This window comes from Carassius carassius, chromosome 21 (genome assembly GCF_963082965.1).
Source record: "Carassius carassius chromosome 21, fCarCar2.1, whole genome shotgun sequence".
NCBI lineage: Eukaryota > Metazoa > Chordata > Actinopteri > Cypriniformes > Cyprinidae > Carassius > Carassius carassius.
In genome coordinates this window covers 28216794-28237268 of record NC_081775.1, presented here as the reverse complement: position 1 = coordinate 28237268, position 20475 = coordinate 28216794, and the positions used below count along the sequence as shown (strand labels likewise).

The 20475-nt window shown below is 37.0% G+C and overlaps 2 protein-coding genes across 3 annotated transcripts in view; one reads left to right on the top strand and one right to left on the bottom strand.

The window, feature by feature from the left end:
* cxxc1a (CXXC finger protein 1a) overlaps positions 1-20088 on the top strand; it is a 76437-nt gene extending 56349 nt beyond the window's left edge. The window contains exons 1-15 of one of the 2 annotated variants that reach the window (XM_059504177.1): positions 13838-13999; positions 14444-14556; positions 14676-14776; positions 15446-15579; positions 15703-15858; positions 16427-16570; positions 16918-17028; positions 17275-17462; positions 17551-17758; positions 17984-18091; positions 18201-18250; positions 19072-19168; positions 19255-19407; positions 19598-19745; positions 19843-20088. In XM_059504177.1, the coding sequence (XP_059360160.1) occupies positions 13997-13999; positions 14444-14556; positions 14676-14776; positions 15446-15579; positions 15703-15858; positions 16427-16570; positions 16918-17028; positions 17275-17462; positions 17551-17758; positions 17984-18091; positions 18201-18250; positions 19072-19168; positions 19255-19407; positions 19598-19744 (1713 nt within the window). In that variant the 5' untranslated portion in view covers positions 13838-13996 and the 3' untranslated portion in view covers position 19745; positions 19843-20088. Of the gene's footprint in view, positions 1-13837; positions 14000-14443; positions 14557-14675; positions 14777-15445; positions 15580-15702; positions 15859-16426; positions 16571-16917; positions 17029-17274; positions 17463-17550; positions 17759-17983; positions 18092-18200; positions 18251-19071; positions 19169-19254; positions 19408-19597 lie in introns of those variants that run through there. The other variant, XM_059504176.1, reaches the window with a different exon arrangement.
* LOC132097246 (myoD family inhibitor-like) lies at positions 6062-11763 on the bottom strand. Its single transcript, XM_059502875.1, has 5 exons — positions 11608-11763; positions 10394-10544; positions 9462-9593; positions 9162-9383; positions 6062-7398 (listed from the first exon to the last, which is right to left on the bottom strand). The coding sequence occupies exons 2-5, from the start codon at positions 10521-10523 to the stop codon at positions 7139-7141; spliced, it is 744 nt and encodes a 247-aa protein (XP_059358858.1). The 5' UTR covers positions 10524-10544; positions 11608-11763; the 3' UTR covers positions 6062-7138.
* Positions 20089-20475: the final 387 nt, after the last annotated feature.

Genomic DNA, 20475 nt, shown 5'->3' with positions numbered 1-20475 from the left:
ACGTGAGCTTTTTTTGGCTCATTGAAGACAACCCTCGCTGCTGCATTCTGGATCAATTGCAGAGGCTTGACGGTACATGCAGCAAGGCCCGCCAGGAGAGCATTACAATAGTCCAGTCTGGAGAGAACAAGAGCTTGGACAAGAAGTTGGGTTGCTTTCTCTGACAGGACAGGTCTAATCTTCCTAATGTTGTATAAGGCAAACCTGCAGGACCGGGTAGTTGTAGCAATGTGGTCTGTGAAGCTTAACTGATGATCCATCACAACTCCTAGGTTTCTAGCTGTCCTCGAAGGAGTAATGGTTGATGAGCCCAGCTGTATAGAGAAGTTGTGATGAAGCAATGGGTTAGCTGGAATCACCAGGAGTTCTGTCTTCGTAAGGTTAAGCTGAAGGTGATGGTCATTCATCCAGCTAGAGATGTCACTCAGACAGGCTGAAATGCGAGCAGCTACCGTCGGGTCATCTGGTTGGAATGAGAGGTAGAGTTGGGTGTCATCAGCGTAGCAGTGATAAGAAAAGCCATGCTTCTGAATGACATATCCTAATGATGTCATGTAGATTGAGAAGAGAAGTGGTCCAAGTACTGAGCCATTATGTATTTACAAGAACAATCAAATAGTACAAGAACAAAAATAAGACAAAAAACTGAACAGAAAAAAAAATTATCTTTATTATTCTTTGAAGGTCTGTCATGACGCGCCTCATCATCCTCCTCCTCCTCCGCTGCCTCCTCCTCCTCTTCCTTCCTGCACTATCCAATGACGTTTGATAGGGTGTCCGAGATTTTTATTTTTTCCTCTTTTTTTTATCGGCATTTTCGTCCACATGGATCTGGCGTTTTGGAAGAGTGAAACCGATGTTTTGAAACCGGGTCCCAGAGTGGATATATTTGAAAACGCCGCCTTTGCATTTCGTCTGCACGGCGAATCCGTACATTTTCTGAAAATATGGCGTCATCAGCCCACATCTCACCCCTAGTCAAACACCACTACATCACGTGACAGCAACAAAAACATGAACAAACACTGAACGCTAACATTAACACTAGGGGTGTACACGGATAGTCAAACATTCGAATATTCGTTCTGCTCTAATTATTCTATATATAAAAATGATATTCGAATTTTGCAAAAAAAAAAGTTCTCAATAAAACCTAATTTGGTCACTTTCTGTGATTTTCCATGGCATATTTGAAGATGTATGCAAGCAAAAAAATAATTAATGAATGAATAAGGGGCCGTTCACATATCGCGCCTAAAAACGCGTGGAAAACGCTAGGCGCACCGCTTTCTCCTTCTTTCCAAAGTGCTTGGGCAGAAGCGCACCTGAGGCGTCTGCCGTTGCTAAGCAACAATGCATGAAGCAACAATGCATGAAACGCTCTCTCCATGAAGATGCAGAAATTTCAGCAAAGGATAAATGGATTTGCAGCACAAAAAAATCGCTTTCAGTAGCTCTGCTACTAAATTTATTTCAAAATGGCAATCCATATACAGCTATGATCAGCTGTTCCTTCATCTTGGCTGAGCTTTCAACGTTGTTACGGGAAAGGATTAAGCTGAATGTTCAAGCTTATTGTGTATAAGCTTAATTTATATTAAACTTAATTTAGATAAATGAATATTTGAATATTCGATTTTTGTGAGCTCAAATATTCAAATGTGATATTTGCGGGAAACGCCCATCTCTAATTAACACGGATTAATAAATGTATTGTTCCATGTTCGTTTGTGTACTACCATAGACAGTAAAAGAAATGGACACAGCGACCCCATTGGAACTCAACTGAGACAAGTGAAGCCCATTTTTAGCACTTCCGTTTCTGACGTGCAGACTCAAACTAAGCTTGATGACGTCAGCAACCTGTCTGACAGATGTAAATCTTCTAGTAGCTGTGCGTGAAAACTGCCATTGTTAATCTTGCCGAGACGGCGAGTTCTTTGGCGTGAGTGAGCAGGAGTAAGTATTCTGATTAATTATTTTGTATAGTATTTTAGTATTTTAAAATGTAACGCCAGGGCTTGTATCTATGGGCTTCTCTCTTGACGTCTCCCCGAATGCCTGCGAGCTTCTCCTCCTGTCTGTATGGTAATTTCTCTACTGTGCGACAGAGAGTCGAGTGGTTATGACGCAATCGTTAGCATATTTTTACAAAAACTGTTTCTACGGGGCCATAATGTAACATGGAAGGTAATGGAGCCCTTTATACATTGTCGTGTATCTTTAGAAATAAATAGTAGACAAATGGAGTCTTTAAACGCCTCAGATGTAAAGTTATTCGCTGTCAAAGTGACGCCAAAATGAATGGGAGTCAATGGGATGCTAACGCAAGTGAAGTTCTGCTACAAGATGGCGGCACGCGGCCGACTTCAACTTCCAGTCGACTTCCTTACCGCCTGTGTACCACGCGCAGCTAATCCATGTCTTCTTCTCCGTTTTAAGTTTATCTCTGTGGCAGAATCACAGCGCCACATGCTGGTCTGTCATGTATACTACATCGGTTTCGTGTGGACGTGGATATTTCTTGAGAAGAAGTAACTGGTACTTACGGTTATGGATAGAAATGTAGCGGAGTAAAGAGTACAAGATTTGCCTCTCAAATGTACTTGAGTAAAGTCATGAGTACTCCCCAAAAATGATACTCGAGTAAAGTACAGATCCCTCAAAATTGTACTTAAGTACTGTACTCAAGTAAACGTACTCCGTCCGGCTCTGTATATCATGTTAATATATTGCCATAGTTAAATTCCATAACATGCCAATTACATGTGATACCAATTTCACATGTTCGCACATACATAAGTTCTTGCATAATTTTTTTCGTTAATTCTTAGTTTTTGCCTTGATAATAGAAAATATGAGTTAGGCATCATGTATGACAGTCAAAAATGGGATATGAGCTACAAAATGACCAGATCCTGCCATTAGCTATATAGAAGACATATCTTGTATGTATAGGGCTTATATGTGGATATGAAGAAGCAATACAGGAGACCTATATTTCCTGTATATGCACATATATGCACCTCAATTTTGCCTATATGTGGCATATATACGCATATATGCAGCATATATGTTCATATACACTGCATATAGGTTTCATATATGCGCATATATCCACATATAGGTTCTTTCCATGTGGGATGATTATTTCTTCTCTCCATTTGAATGTTGCGGTGCTCCTGGGACATGAAGAATCTGCAGAGTTTGTTGTTTTTCACGGGTGCGAGTCTTCACGACGTCAGCACTCTTTCTTCTCCAAAACCTTGACTGAATAAAAGGAGTATTGTGGTCAGTCGTCTAGCGAACACTTTCATGCAGCTCCTGAGAAAAAGACGTCAGAGATTACTGGAGACTCAGTAGATGCTCAGTTACATTGTGTTTGCAGTTCGTCATGTATAAGCCACTGAAACACAAGCATAAATGTGAAATAAGAAGTTCACTTCAATTAGATGTTTTCTGTTAGTATAGCAGTAATGTAATGATCTAAGCAGAGCAGACCCACTGTCCTACTGACTTGTTCAGCTCTGGCGTGACATTTGGGCATTTTTGGTGGTGATGCTGAAAGCTGCTTCCTGTCCCTGCAGACACAGAGTGCCGGCGGCTCTTTGAAACAGCGGGCAGGAGCGTTGGGTCAGAACCGGGCCTGGATTAGGGCCGTGTGGGCTATCCTGTCGCCCCAGCACTGTCATTTCAGTCACTTCCTCCACTTCCTGTTGACGCCACTTGGCACATCTGTACAATAAACACTGCCTTCCTGCTTCCCTGCAGCCCACGGTCCAGGAGGTAAGACTCATCTCCACATGCAGTCAACCTGATTGCTGTACAGCGCACACACACACAAACACACACACACACACACACACACACACTTTATTTTTTATTTAGTACTCTCCTGAATAAGCTATTTCGTATAACAGATGTTTATATATTCTCCACAAGACAAAATAATAACTGAATTTATAAAAATGACCCCGTTCAAAAGTTTACATACCCTTGAATCTTAATAATCTTTGTTGCTTCCTGGATGATCCACAACTGTTTTTATATTTTGTGATAGATGTTTACGAGTCCTTCATTGGTCCCGAGTAGTTCAACTGCCTCCTGCTCTTCAGAAAAATCCTCCAGCTCCTTCACATTCTTTGGTTTTCCAGCATCTTCTGCATATTTGAACTCTTTCCAACAGTCACTGTGTGATTTATGAGATCCATATTTTCACACTGAGGGCAATTGAGGGACTCAAACACAGCAACAGTATCACAAAAGGTGGAAACATTTCCTGATGCTCAAGATGGCAACACAATGAATTAAGAGCTTAAGAGGGGGTGTAAACTTTTGAACAGGATGATGATGATGATGTGTAAATTCTTCTCATTTTGTTTAATGATCATATTTTTTCAGAGGCTACATAAATACTTGTTTCCCAGAAGACAAAATAAGCACAATTTACCCTGATCACCCAATTCAAAAAGTGTACACCGCCCAGCTCTTAATGTATTGTGTTGTCTTCTTGAGCAGCAGGAAATGTTTTCACCTTATATTATTATTATGTATGATTTCCTTAATTGTCCTCAATGTGAACAGATGGCTCTCAAAATCATAGTCACTGTTGGAAAGGGTTCAAATATGCAGAAGATCCTGGAAAACCAAAGAATGTGAAGGAGCTGGAAGATTTTTCTGAAGAACAGCAGTTGAACTGCTCAGGACCAATGAGCGACTCGTGAACAACTATCACAAAACCAAGAGACAGTCACACAGAAACACATAGTATTAAGATTAATACTGTGAACAGGTTCATTTTTACAAATTCACTTATTATTTTGTCTTTTGAAGAATATATAAACATCTGTTTTGTGAAATAGCTTATTCAGGAAAGTATTAAATAAACAATAACATGCAATTTTCATGATCCCTCTTATTTTATTCAAATGAACATTTAGCATAAATTTATTTTTAAGGTAGTATGGTTATAAAAACATAACAAAGAAAAAAGAAAGAAAGAAAGTATACACTAATTCAAATTCTCTTAAGAACATTTTTCCGTGGTTTTACTATAGTAGGAGTAGTAACCAGTTTTTTCTTTTCTATAACCACAGGTTTACTACAAATACCATGGTTAAACTATGTTTAGTGTAGCATGTTTTTTTTTTTTTACATAAAAAGGCACATATGTTAAATATAGAGATGCAGTTTTCACATGCTTTCTGTGTGGGTACTTTGCTAAAACAAATGCATGACGTCTTCCTCAGAAAAGTGACAAATACAACAAGTCACTTCAATATCTGACTCAATATATTTAGAAAAATATGTCCATAAGCTTTGTTTGAATTTTGGATTAACTCGTTAATTTGTTGCTTGCCCTCTTCATATTTAAGGAGAGAACTATAATTTCCAAAGTCAGACATCATTTGTTATTATTTTGAAGGGCGTAGAATTTGTACGCTATGACATGTGCCTACCAATATCTAGTGACTACTAAATTGTCCATAGCAGTGATTTTGATTAAACAAATAAATGTCTTTTGTTATGTCCCTACCAATGCCAAAATCAAACCTACCTTGCTAAACATATTTTCAATTATTATAGATCATCGTTTGCTGACTTATATAATCAATAAATCAGTGATGGAAGGTGTTTTTAGCTGATGTTTATAATGTGTAACCCTCAGCGGGATGAAGGGAGTGCTGGTGTCAGTAGAGCTTGTGTGGCTTTTGTTGGACTCCCAGATCTCTGTCCCTCTGCCAGATTCAACATCAGCTCTCTCTAGAGCAGTGCCCGCTGTCTAAACACTGGGCAGAGTCATCTGGAGAAAGCCTGTGAAATTCAACATGCCCGGAGGAATATGCAAGCGCTTTATAGTTATCCTGACTGGTTATTTTTGCATCGCCCAGCCTTCCTGCCACACACACTTTAGATAAAAACGCTGAGAACAAACAGAGAACAAAGATCTCAATCTCGGCTCTCATGCTACACTCTTCAAAACACAGAGAATGTGTTATTAAACAAAATGTTTCTTCAGAACAAATGACATTTGAGATTTTTTTCTAAGCAGTATAAAATATCACAGTTGATGAAAATGTTTAATGCAGGCATTTCAAGCATGCACAAATTTGCTTCATTATTAATGAAGAAGAGAATGTGGAAGAGTCTGACACATCTTTAAGCTTTCAGGAGGATAACTTTAAAACTTGATCTCTCACAAGTGCAAAAAGAATTATTCCACTTAAATTCTACTTTTGAGCAGCAAATTTACGTATTAGAATGATTTCTGAAGGATCATCATTTGACACTGAAGACTGGAGTAATGATGCTGAAAATTCACAGGAATAAATCCATTTTTAAAATGTATTAAAATAGAAAACAGTTAATTTAAACTGTAATGACATTTCACAATATTACAGTTTTTATTTTTTTAACCAAATAAACACAGCCTTATTGTCAAAAACGTGAAACACTTTTCAGGTAAATGATTTTCTTACTAATAATTATGTTGTTTTTAATTACAATAATTAGAAATTCTGACAATTCTTGTATCATAATATTTTACTTGAGAAGCAACCTAAGATATCAAGTCTTGTTGTCTGAAATAAATCAGCAAAATTAAATGAGTTTATGCCTAAAACAAATAAATGTAATTTAAAGGGAAAATAAGATTATTTTTCTTACCCTACTAAAATATATTTTTTCTTGTTTTATGCATAAACTCACTCAATTTAGATTTTTGTCCCTAGAAAACAAGACCTAATATCTTAAGTACCTCAAGCACCTTGATTTACCAAGGTTTAGATATTTGTACTGAAAAATTAGACAAAAATCATCTTTTGCAGCACAGTCTTACCAACTCCAAACTTTTGAATAGTAATGTTAATGCAAGTGCAGAGAACTAAAGATGAAGTGTGTCATTTCTGTGTCACCTAACAGAATTTCAATAGTGATAAACAGTTACTGAATGAATATCAAATAACACACTTCAGGTTTAAGGCCTCAGAGAGTAGCCTCATACAGAATAGTCCAACTTTGATCGATGTAGCACATTCATTCTTCATACTGAATAAATACAAATGGCGGGATAACAGTACAGTATATCCAACGCTTACAGTCCTTTGAGCACTTGATATCATTCTGTAGAGAATCCCGTTTAGGTCGGGAAACAGATGGAGCAGCATTCCAAACAGATCTCCAGACAGTCTGAAGACTGGCAACAGTCCTCCAGTATCCCACAATCCAGCAGGGCAGAGCAGGTGTCCTCAGCACAGCAGGCCAGACCACCGGTGGCTGCTTCCCCACAGCAGCAGAGAGCGTCACACTCCAGACCGCAGGCCAAACACTGAGCCACGGCCGAGCACCACGACAGCACCTCGCAGAACAGACACGCTAGGATGCAGTGTGCACAGCAGTCTGAAAACAGCCACAAACATACAGTGTTTATGACAGTATTCCAAACAATTTGTGCCCTTTTTATGACTTTATGACATGCAATGATATAATTAGGACTTTGTCATATTATTTGAAAGATATAAAACTTGCATGCAATGCAAAGGATTCTCTGTATCCCAAGGTTGTATTTATTTATTCGAAAATGCAGTAAAACAACAATATTGCGAAATATAGTTGCAACTTAAAATACCGTATTTTTCGGACTATAAGTCGCACCCAAGTATAAGTCGCATCAGTCCAAAAATACGTCATGACGAGGAAAAAAACATATATAAGTCGCACTGGACTATAAGTCGCATTTATTTAGAACCAAGAACCGAGAGAAAACATTACCGTCTACAGCCGCGAGAGGGCGCTCTATGCTGCTCAGTGTAGGCTACAGGAGCACGGAGCAGCATAGAGCGCACTCTCGCGGCTGTAGACGGTAATGCTTTCTCTTAGTTCATTTCTCTCGGTTCATGTCAAATTAATTTTGATAAATAAGTCGCACCTGACTATAAGTCGCAGGACCAGCCAAACTATGAAAAAAAGTGCGACTTATAGTCCGGAAAGTACGGTAACTGTTTTCTATTTGAATATATTTTCAAATATAATTTATTTCTATTATACAAAGCTGATTTTTCTGTATCATTCCTCCAGTCTTCAGTGTCACATGAGCCTTCAGAAATCATTCTAATATGCTGATTTGCTGCTCAAGAAACATGTCTTACTAGGCTATTACTTTTTTAAAACAGTTTTGCTGCTTAATATTTTTGTGGAAACAGTGATACCTTTTTCAGTACTCTTGAAATGGAAAAAAAAGCATTTACTTGAAATACACATTTTTTTATATTATAAATGTCTTTACTGTCACTTTTGATCTATTTAATGTGAAAAATAACTATAAACACATGATGTATTAGCTTTAGTTTAAAATACATCCTGCCACTGAGTAATTTGTTTTTCTAAAATGTTTAGAAAACATTTTTTTTGTTTTTCTCTAATGCATTTTCTGACTTTTATGCACTTTTCCCCCCAACCTTGTTATGCTGTGATATTTTTATTATCTTTTTTTGTGCGTGATGGTTTTAACTTTTTAATGTTAATATAATCAAGAGAGTGACATAATAATTTTTTTTATCACAGTAAGAAAAGTCTTTACTGTTCTTTATTAGCATTTAGTCATGCTTACACTTATATTACCCTCTAAAAACTTTGATCTTTTATTCTACGATCAGAAATATCGACTATAAATAATGTAGACAATAAGGTAATTTGTATTAGTCATTTCTATTTCAAGCACACAAAAACAGTGACACCTCCATAATGTTCTTTTTTTATCCATTTAAATCATGTGAATTTCTTTCAACATTTAAAAAAAAATCTCACAAACTCAAGCCCTCTGACTGTTTAAAGACACTGATATCTAATTTAGAAGAATATATTTATCTACTAATGTGAGTTAGTTGTCAAACAGAGACGTCTGACCTAATGGAAAGAATTATCAAGCGCTGACGTGAAGGGACCATTAAACACATGAAGATAAAACCACAGGCCTGTCCTAGTGTTGCTGAAAGATAAGACCAGGCCCTATATTTACGAATAGCTCTGTGGGTGGAGGCCTCTTTTCAAACATGCCCCACATGCTCTAAAAATACATAAAAATATTGACACTAAATGGTTGACGGTTTGATTATGGGTTGAACCAACAGATATATTTTTGAAAGAGCTAATGATGTTCTTACCGTCTCCAGCTACTCTCTGTATCTGTGAAGCATCACCTTTGAAGCTGTGCTGGCTCTTGGAGGTGGAGGGCGTGTGTTTTCTGTGAGGGTGTTTGTGTCCGTTGCACTTTGCGTGTCCGTTGCATTTCTGTTGTGTTGTCGGGCGAGGCGTCGATCCTCCTGATGAAGAAGCCGGCGGTGTATGAATGACAGTAGAGGAGCCATTGGGAAGACTGGGCTTCACTGAAATTTGTTCAAATCACATTTTAATATAGGCCTATTCAAATTCAGATAATAAAACATTTTAATAAATGTAGATACCATTGCCTTTCTCTATTTTGCGTGAAATCGTAGGTATGTGGTCAGGAAGCAGTAAAGCGTCGTCATTGGTTGTGACACCATCAGTCAGCGACTCGTTGCTTCCGCTGTCAACAATCTCAACTGTGACAGGACCTGTTAGTCACAGACAATTATTGAAAGGAATAGCTCATCATAAAATGATAATGTACTTACTCTCAGGCCATCCAAGATGCAGATGAGCTAGTTTCTTCTTCAGAACAGATTTTTGGAGAAATATTCCATCACTTGCTTGTGATAGATCCTTTGCAGTGAATGGGTGCCGTCAGAATGAGAGTCCAAACAGCTGATAAAAACATCACAATAATCCACAAGTAATCCACACCACTCACGTCCATCAATGAATGTCTCGTGAAGTGAAAAGCTGTGTGTTTGTAAGAAACAAATGCATTCTAACGAGGTTTTAATTTAAACCATAACATCTGGTCAAAAAATAATTCATAATAATGCTACTTCCAATGAAAAAGTCTATATTCTGTTTGTTTACTGTTTTAAACTTTGCTTGTAGATAGCATTTAAGATGTGCATTAATATTATGGATAGACAGTAATTGATGGATTATAGTGGTGTGGATTATTGTGATGTTTTTATCAGCTGTTTGGACTCTCATTCTGACGGCACCCATTTACTGCAGAGGATCCACTGTAATGCTTCATTCCTGCAAATCTGTTCCCATGAAGAAACAAACTCAACTAAATCCTAGATGGCCTGAGGATGAGTAAATGTTCAGCAAACATAAATTTTTGGGTGAAGTTTAAGTCTGTCTAAATATCATTATGCTTTCAAAAATGTTCCATGTAAATGTTACAATTTGAAATACATTTTCTCCAATGCAAACTATACTTATATACAAGCTACACAAGCTCTTAAATTTGCTTCATAAACATCCTTCTCACCTGTGACGTCAGGTTTGCGGGTGGCCTGTGGTTGTGTCGTGTGGACATGACTCTCCTGGGGCACAACCCTGTCCTGAACGCTGCCCTGTCCTCCGTCCTGCTGTTGGACATCCATGGCTTCTGTCTCCATTTGAGACGCTTGACTCTAACTCTGAGAAAACATCCAGAAGGAGACACATTTAGCATAAATGGACTGTGTGGAGTCAGTCTGGGTGTTTGTGGGTTAAGGGAATGCTAATGGAAACCTCTAATATGATGTCTTTTATCCCCTAAGACAATACAAGAAACATTTCAAAAACTGTCTTGAGTGCACGAAGACAAGTGCGCCGTTGCTCTGAAATGACCTGAAGTGATTTGGGAAAGTGACTAATCTGAACATCATGCTGAGTCAGAAAGATCTACAGCAGGATACATAATAAACATATTTTTGCAGTTTTGATAAACTGCCTACTCTACCTACAGAGGATTCATTGAAGCGAATCTCTCTAATTAAATGCTTGTCCTTTTCTGTTCCTGAATCAATGTTCCAACTTCAAAATTGCTAATATTTTTAAATCGTACTTAATACTTTATAGTATATATCTATAAAAATAATTAGAACAAGGTATATCTGATGCTGATGAGATTTATTGTGCATGTACATATTTGTCTTAAAGATAATAAAATGACATGTCTGCTGTCCTGCTAACCACTTTTAAGACTTTTATGCCTTTTTCAACTTAAAATGAAACCTTGAACATTAACAAACATTATAGAATTCATAACATATGTATATTTTATATGTAAGGGTTATATGACATTATATATATAAGTTTATTTATACCTAGTAAAGTATTGAACAGGAGCAATGACTAATAGAAATTTGTTGTAGGCTGTCAATGCTTAGCACAACAAACAATATCGTAAATGATAAAATATTGCTTGGACCATATATATTTTGTATGTGTGTGTATATATATAGATATATATAGATATATAGATATATATAGATATATAAAGATTAAAGTTTGAATTTAATCACGCAAAATATTGTTTGTCTAAATTAACCACGCGTTATTTTGAAAATTAAGGTTTGTAACTTTGTAACTACATACATTCACTTGAAAAGAAGTAAACAGACGTAAACTTTCAAATGACGTGCCTCAATTTCTACTGACCCTGAATGAAACGAAATTACCAAAGCATAAAGACACAAGGCTGAATTGGAGATTTACCTTAACTCGAATAACTCCAGTCTTGTACCGAGGACGTTTTAATTCACTTTAATTCAGAATTTGCGCGATGTTCCTCCGCGGGCGCGAGCTGCATCTGCTCTGACCTGCGCGTGCCGTGGAGATCTCTAGCGTGTGCGCGTGCACGACATCCTTCCTGCACCGCAGGGAATCGACAATTTTAGCAACTATTTATTTTATTTCGTTGTGGTTTATCACATGATTTTCCAGCAGTACTCCTAAAAAAATAATTGAAATTAACATATGAAATTCTGGTTTACCTGCCGCATTTCTCAAACCTTCTGACGAATGACTGACGCTATTATACGGGATTAATTGCTATTCATAATTTAATAATTATTTGTTTATATTGATGACTATATTTACTTTTTTCTGGCTATCTTTCAGAATTCTCTCTGAATTGGTTGGTATTATCAGCATTAATTACATAATGATATTAATCATTAAAAATTATATAAATTGTATATAAATTGGCATCATTAGGTTCTGTCATTCAGAAACATGGCTTTTCATACCACTGCTATGCTGATGACTCTACCTCTTATTCCATCCTGATGATCCGACGGTAGCTATTCGCATCTCAGCTTGTCTAACAGACATTTCTTCCTGGATGATGGACCATCACCTTCAACTCAACCTTGCCAAGACAGAACTGCTTGTGATTCCAGCAAACCCATCGTTTCATCACAATTTCACCATCAAGTTAGGCACATCAAACATAACTCCTTCAAAAACAGCCAGAAGCCATGGAGTTATGATTGATGATCAGCTGACTTTCTCAAACCACATTGCTAAAACTGTCCGGTCCTGCAGATTTGCTTTATTCAACATCAAGAAGATCAAGCTTTTTGGAACATGCTGCACAACTCCTTGTTCAAGCTCTTGTTCTGTCCAGGCTGGACTATTGCAATGCTCTCTTGGCAGGTCTTCCAGCCAATTATATCAAACCTTTACAATTAATCCAGAACGCGGCAGCAAGATTAATTTTTAATGAGCCAAAAAGAATACACGTCACACCTCTGTTTATCAATTTGCACTGGTTTCCAATAGCTGCTCGCATAAAATTCAAGACATTGATGTTTGCCTACAAAACTACCACTGGCTCTTCACCCATTTACCTAAATTTGTTACTTCAGACTTATGTGCCCTCTAGAAGCTTGCGTTCTGCAAGTGAACGTCGCTTGATTGTGCCATCCCAAAGAAACACAAAGTCACTTTTATGGACTTATAAATTAAACGTTCCCTCCTGGTAGAATGACCTCCCCGACTCAATCCGAGCAGCTGAGTCCTTATCTTCAAGAATCGGCTTAAAACCCATCTCTTCCATCTTTATTTGACCCTCTAACTTTAACACTCACTATTCTAATTCTATTCTTTAAAAAAATCTAACCTTTCTAATCTTTTTGTATTCTATTTTCTTTCCATTTATTATGCAAGTGTGTGTGTGTGTGTGTGTGTAAAGACCTCTAACACTGCTCTATTCTTTTTTTATTCTATCTGATTTCTTTTTATTTATTCTATTATTCAAAAGCCCATGCTTCGTGTACTGTGTCAACCTAACTGAGACTTGTTATAGCACTTATATATCATTTTCTTCTTTCTGTTGTTTTTGATTGCTTCCACTGTCTTCATTTGTAAGCCGCTTTGGATAAAAGCGTCTGCTAAATGAATACATGTAATGTAATGTGAATGATATAATACTCTCATTGGATTATAATAGTGCAAATCTGAATAAACTTTCCAGCAATCAAATCACTTAAAACATTAACTCAATACAAAATACACGCATTTTATTAGTGTTAAACTATTAATTTGTTTGTTTGTTTGTTTTACTGCATAACTTTAAAATGAAATGTTTATTTTATATCATTAAGATACTATTATAGATTTAATATTTTTGTATTAATATTTTCCTTTTTTATTTTAGGTTTAGATATAATTTTAGTAATTTTGCTGTGTGTTTTTGTCATTTTTACAGTTCTATATCTATGAAAAATGACTTGGGATATATTATACCGTTATCATTTATTTGATTTCAAGTAGCGAAAATGTATTTTATGGGTTTAGATGTAGTTAACTTCAGTTGTCCTCCCGTCTGTCGGCGCGCGTCACTTACACACAAGTCCAGCAGGTGGCAGCGGATCATTTCTCATCTAAACCGTAGAAGAAGAATCCAGCAGTGGAAGCGGAAGTAGATGTTGTTGTGCAGTGGTCCGCTTTGTAAACAAAAGGAGTGAAATATTTAATCAGTTCACTGCACACCGGTTTAGTTCACCGTGGTTATGGCAGCCTTTTAGTTTTTGTGCTTCAGATGTTCTAAATGACTTTAGTAGCATTCCTTTCTTTTGGACATTAACCGGAGAAATCTGTCATGGTAAGTTACGTGAATTAATTTTGTAATTCTGGTCGCTTTGTCATTATAATATTATACAGGGGTGACAATACAGGTGTATCACTGTTCTGATTGAATGTTTGTGAACATTTTTGCTACTCTTTTGTAATAAGAAAAAAGGTGTGTATATATATTTATATAGAGAGAGAGAGAATATAATACAATACAAATGGCCATGACAGCTCAGAATAGCTGTTGTACAAATGTGCCATCGTTCAAATGGAGGTTTGGCATCACAAAGTATCAGAGAATACATTAAATGTAGCATATAGCAGCATAATAAACTGTTTATACAGTATATATGATATTCTGCAAAATATAAAGTGCACAGGTAGACTGTATAACAGGAAAGTTGTTGATATGTAAATGTCACATAAAGAAAATAGAAAATGAAATACACATTCAGTTTCTTCTGTTATGTTATAGGACAGTGAAGTGTCAGATTTGGAGCAGCCTCCTGGACCGGAGATGAATCTGAATCCTAGCAATGCACGGGTTTATTGTGTTTGTCGCAAACCAGACACCAACTGCTTTATGATGTAAGATGTGTTTCTCTTCAAATGTTTGCATGCAGTTTTTTTTTTTATTAAGGATGCTTTTTCCATTGTAAAACTAAATATTTTCAGTCGCATGTTTCAAATTATTTTCATGTACACAGTGGTTGTGACAACTGCAGCGAGTGGTTTCATGGAGACTGCATTAAAATATCAGAGAAGATGGCCAAAACCATCCGTGTTTGGTACTGTGAAAAGTGTCGGAGTAAGTAAATTTGATTAATTCATTTTATTTTATGTGGAATGCGAAAATTTGGGAAACCCTTGCAGAAAATGTGAATAATTTTAACAAAATTAGAGAGATCATACTAAATGCATGTTATTTTTTATTTAGTATTGTCCTGAGTAAGATATTTTAAATAAAATATGTTTACATTTAGTCCACAACACAAAAAAAATGGCTGGAAAATGCTGGAAAGGAATCAAATATGCAAAGATGCTGGAAAACTGAAGAATCTGCAGGACCTAAAGAACAGTTTTTCTGAAGAACAGTTCTCAGTTTAACTGTTCAGAACAAACAAGAGACTCATGCACAACCCTCACAAAACAGAAAGACAGTCGTGGATCATCCAGGTAACAGCACACAGTATTAAGAACCAAGGGTTCCCAAACTTTTGAATGAGGTTATTTTAATAATTTCAGCATTTTTTTTGTCTTGTGGACTATATGCAAACATCTTTTATGTAAAATATCTTACTCAGGACAGTACTAAATAAAAAAAAAATAACATGCATTTAGAATGATCTCTCTTATTTTTTTGAAAATTATTGACATTTTCACAGATTCTGCAAGGGTTTCCTAAACTTCCGCATGCCACTGTATATATATATATATCCATAAAAAGAGCCCTGAGTATGTACATCCTGCAATCTAGGTAAAAACGAATCGTTAGAGATTAAATTCCGCCCCAAGAAAAGCAGAGAGAAAGAAGCAGAGGCAGATGGGACCGATAACCAGCAAGACACACCGGATTTCGGATGGAAGTCCGATGGACGCCGTGGGTCACGGGTGAGAAATTCTGATTGATAAAGCTGCTCTCGTACAATGACCTTTGTGAAGAAAGTGACTGAAAAAGGTTCTGTTTGTTTACATTTGGACTGGCTGTGGGGAATATTTGGGATTTGTCCTCAGATTAAGCGCTCAGCTCGCATGTGTGGAGAATGTGAACCCTGCATGCGCACAGAGGACTGTGGACTGTGTGACTTCTGTAAAGACATGAAGAAGTTCGGCGGACCAAATAGGATCAGGCAGAAGTGTCGGCTGAGACAGTGTGAAGTGCGCGCTAGGGTGAGTTTCCCTTTTGTAGAAGAGACAATCCCAGTGATATTAACAGTGGCTTTGTCTTTTTTATCGTATGCTTTTATGGTGTGTTTTAAGGTATGATCAGGTTTATTGATTCTGAGTAACATATGATGCATCTCAACAATTATTGCCAAATGGTTCTGTACGTTTTAATGTGTTTTTGTTGATTGTTGTTAGTAATTGTTGGTAGTAAATCCACAGCAACTTCTGTACACTTATTACAGAGAATATTAGTATGGAGTGAGTCTAGCTTACTAAAACCATAACCATAAAAGCATTTTTGCTACTTGAAATTAAATATTAACTGAAATTAAATATTTAAACTTGGTTTATTCCAGCTAGTTGCCAAGTAAAACACTTCTCATTTTCATTTAGTTAAACTTGATGTACTCAAATTGAAATAAAAATGTATAAATAACTATGTAGATGTATATTTAAAAAATTACAAAGACACACAATAAACTGACTAAAACTTTAACCATTATGGAACATACAAACTTTAAGTTTCCAGTACTACTGTAATCTCTATGAATCCTTTTCTTTCTTTTTTCAGAAAATGTTGCGAGTGAAGGGTGAGGAGTGCTCCATGTCTAAGGGCAGAGATTATCAAGACGGACCGCTGTCTGAAGACTACAGTGAGAATGAGCTGGAGCTGTATCAGCAGTACTGTGCCGGAAAGTATGGAGAACACAGCACGGTACCTGCTTCTCCTCACTCTTACAGCACACTTAAGAGCAACTGAAAATACCCTTTTACCTAGTTAGCCCACTTGGATATCTTAGTAGAACTTCTGGAAACATGTTTACAGCAATGCAAGAACAGCTCCTATGTTCTTGAATGGCAAACAATAAAAATCTACTGTTTACACAAATGATCAAATCACCAATAAAACTTCTAAATGTAGCTTCCTTGGATCAGGTCATGCAAAATGTTTTTTTAGGTTGATGCATGTGCAGTAAGTAAATTATTCCATTGATTAAAGATAATTATTCTGGCAGAAATGGTTGTGTCTAGACTTTTTGTTTGTTTTTATTTTTTAATCAGGGTTGGAACAGTGATGATGATGATGATGGTTCATACGCCGATTCATCTATGAGAAAGAGGGCTGTTAAAGTCAAGCACGTGAAAAGAAGAGAAAAGCGATCTGAAAAAAAGGTAAATACTTAAAAATACGTACAAACAATCTTCCCTAAAAGCCGGATGGTTCCTATTTGATACTCGCATATAAAAAAAAAAAAATTTAGGGATGATCAAGTTTCTTCAGTCCAGAAAGTGTTTAATATTTCTAAATATATAAATGTAATTCTTAACCTGAAAAAGGACTTTAAAACAGAAAGCATGTGTTTCGGCTTAAAGTGCTTATAATGGAAACTCAATTAGAACTTTGTTTTCATTCATAAGAAAGAGGAGAATAAGCCTCGGAAGCACAAACCCAAACAGAAGCACCGTGACCGGGTGAGACACAGCGAGCGGGCAGAGGTTCGGGACAGCGGAGGAGCCAGACAGTGTCTCGGACCCGGATGTGTTGAAGCTGCACGTGCCAACTCCAAATACTGCTCTGATGACTGTGGCATGAAGCTCGCTGCCAAGTAAACCTGGAAATGCTTTACAGTTGTAAAGAGTTGTATGTAGAAGAATAGACAGACCCTGAAAATTTCTGTCTTCTTGTGTTGCCAGTCGAATCTATGAGATCCTGCCACAGCGTATCCAGCAGTGGCAGCAGAGCCCATGCATCGCTGAAGAACAGGGCAAGAAGCTTCTGGAGCGAATCCGCCGTGAGCAACAGTCAGCTCGCATGCGACTCACCGAAATGGAGAAACGGTTTCATGAGCTGGAAGGCATCATTGCTAAAGCCAAACAGCAGGTCGTGCAGCACGATGAAGAGGTAAAGCCCTTATAAACATAGTGTGCTGGTTTCAAACAATGAAACTGAAAACAATGCAAATATACTACAATAGAATTGACTATTCTTATATTTTAAATGAATACAACATAATTAAATAAAAGTCTTTTACCCCTGTAAAGCTCCAGTAGACTCCAGTATTTAGTGTCGCATGATCCTTCAGATCACATAACAGTGCCTGAACATTGCATTTCTTTTCCCCCGAAGGTCAATGAGGGCGACGACGACACAGATTTGCAAATCTTCTGTGTGTCCTGCAGTCACCCAGTTAACCCCAAGGTGGCGTTGCGTCACATGGAAAGGTGCTATGCAAAGGTGTGTTTTTACTAATCGTGATGCATAGACCTTTAAACATTGTTCACGTTTTAGTGTTGTGCTTTTAAAATAATGTGATGTTCATCTTTCGTCATTTCCTTTTAACCAGTATGAGAGTCAGACATCATTTGGCTCCATGTACCCCACTCGCATAGAGGGGTAAGTATATATAAATAAATAAATTATAAACTTAAAATAGCTGCTTTCTATTGTAATATATTTTAAAACATAATTTTATTCTGTGATTTTATGCAGAATTTTCAGCATCATTTCTCCAGTCTTTAGTGTCGCATGATCCTTCAGAAATCATTGTAAAGAGCTGATTTGCTGAGACATTTCTTATTATCATCAATGTTGAAAACTACTATATAACACAATTTTCCGAACTCTTTGATCAGTAGAAAGTTTGAAAGGATAGCAATAGTTTGAAATAGAAATCTTTTGACATTATAAATATCTGTACCGTCATTTTTGATCAATTTGATGTATAAAACGATTGATTCAGAATATTTATTAACTATATGCCTGGAGTTCTCATCTAATGTTAGCATACTTGTTAATTTCTCAAGAGTCCTATTAATAGGGTGGCCATATGTGCCATTTATACGGGACATGTCTTGGTCAGGATTTGCCTGAATAATTGCCTAAAATATCCAAAGTAGTTTGACCAATTACATGCAGGTATTGTTCATAATTGACCAATCATGGCGCACCTCGCATGAGAAGGTGAGAACGATCAAATCGATGCAAATACATGCATGTGTTTTTTCGTTCGTTCGACTTGAAGCTGCGTACCGATTGATGTGCACAGTGCATACAGCCAAAACCTGGATATTTTAGGCAATATAGAAATCCTGGCGAGGGTGCATCCCAAAAAATGGCCCGTATGATTACCCTATTAATTTCTTTACATGTCAAATGAAGGAAATCAGTTTTGCACAAAATCTTTAAGTCTTAATAATATTTCTCCTGGTATGTAGTGCTACACGGCTCTTCTGTGATGTGTACAATCCACAAAGCAAAACCTACTGTAAGAGACTGCAGGTGCTCTGTCCAGAACACTCCAGAGACCCAAAGGTACTTTACCACATGCATTTGATACATAAACATCCAATCTGCATAGATATTGAGGACATTATTCTGATTGTGATGCATGCATACAGATCCCTGCGGATGAGGTCTGTGGCTGTCCATTGGTTCGTGATGTATTTGAACCCACTGGAGAATACTGCAGGGTGTCCAAACGCAAGTGCAACAAACACTACTGCTGGGAGAAACTCCGCAGGGCTGAAGTGGACCTGGAACGAGTCAGAGTGGTCAGTGCATGTGCTAAGGAATCATTTATTTGAAGGAAATTATTTATTTAAGTGAACAACAAAAAAAAATAGTTGTGTAATAATAAACTCAAAGCCATTCCAAGACAAGATGGCATCATCCTTCATCAGTCTTACAGTTAATATTTAATTTATTCACTCATTCCCATGATCTCTTTTCTCTTCCTCTTAGTGGTACAAGTTGGATGAATTGTTCGAGCAGGAGCGCAACTTAAGAACAGCCATGACAAATCGTGCAGGTCTCATGGCTCTCATGCTGCACCAGACAATCCAACATGACCCAATTACTACAGACCTGAGAACTAACAAGGACAGATAAGGTCACGGTCATTCCCTTTTATCCAATCCGTTTGCACATGATGTTCAACCATGAAGCAACTCTCCTGGCAGTCTGAGGTTTTGTCTTTGATCTTGCAGAGAAAAGGAACCATTGCTGCTGAAGTCGCCTCACGTTTGTGAAGAGTCAGTGTCTTAGTAGTTCTTTGTTGAAAGTATATGACACTCATTATGTTTCTGTATTGTACATGTATTCATGTAACCCTTGGCTTCACTCTCTGAATGGTGCTGTAACAACACTGAATTGTTGTGCTTCCATTTTTTTTTTAGATTTTTAAATAATCTCATAACCATGTATTGAGCATTAAAAAGGTAAACTGGAAAATTCTTTATGCTGGTGAAATGTGTTATTTGTCTTTAGATGGCATTTCTTGTGCCTCTACACAAAGGTATCTTCATTAAGGCTTTGTTGGGGTTTTCTATCATTCAAATTTAGGCAAATTATTTTAACATTTTCTAAAGTCTGACCAAATTTTAGATTGATACATTTAACAATACATTTACTTTTCTGAAGGTGACATGATTAAAAACGGTCCATTCTAAAATATGTATTAAATATTAGATTTCTTAAAATTTTTGTTTTAATTAATTATAACTCATTTCACGGTCATATTTAGGTTCAATTATGAACCTAATTAAATGTTTAATAATATAAGACATATCTCACTTAACACAGCCTATTTGTGTGTGGGGGGGGGGGGGATCAAAGGCCCT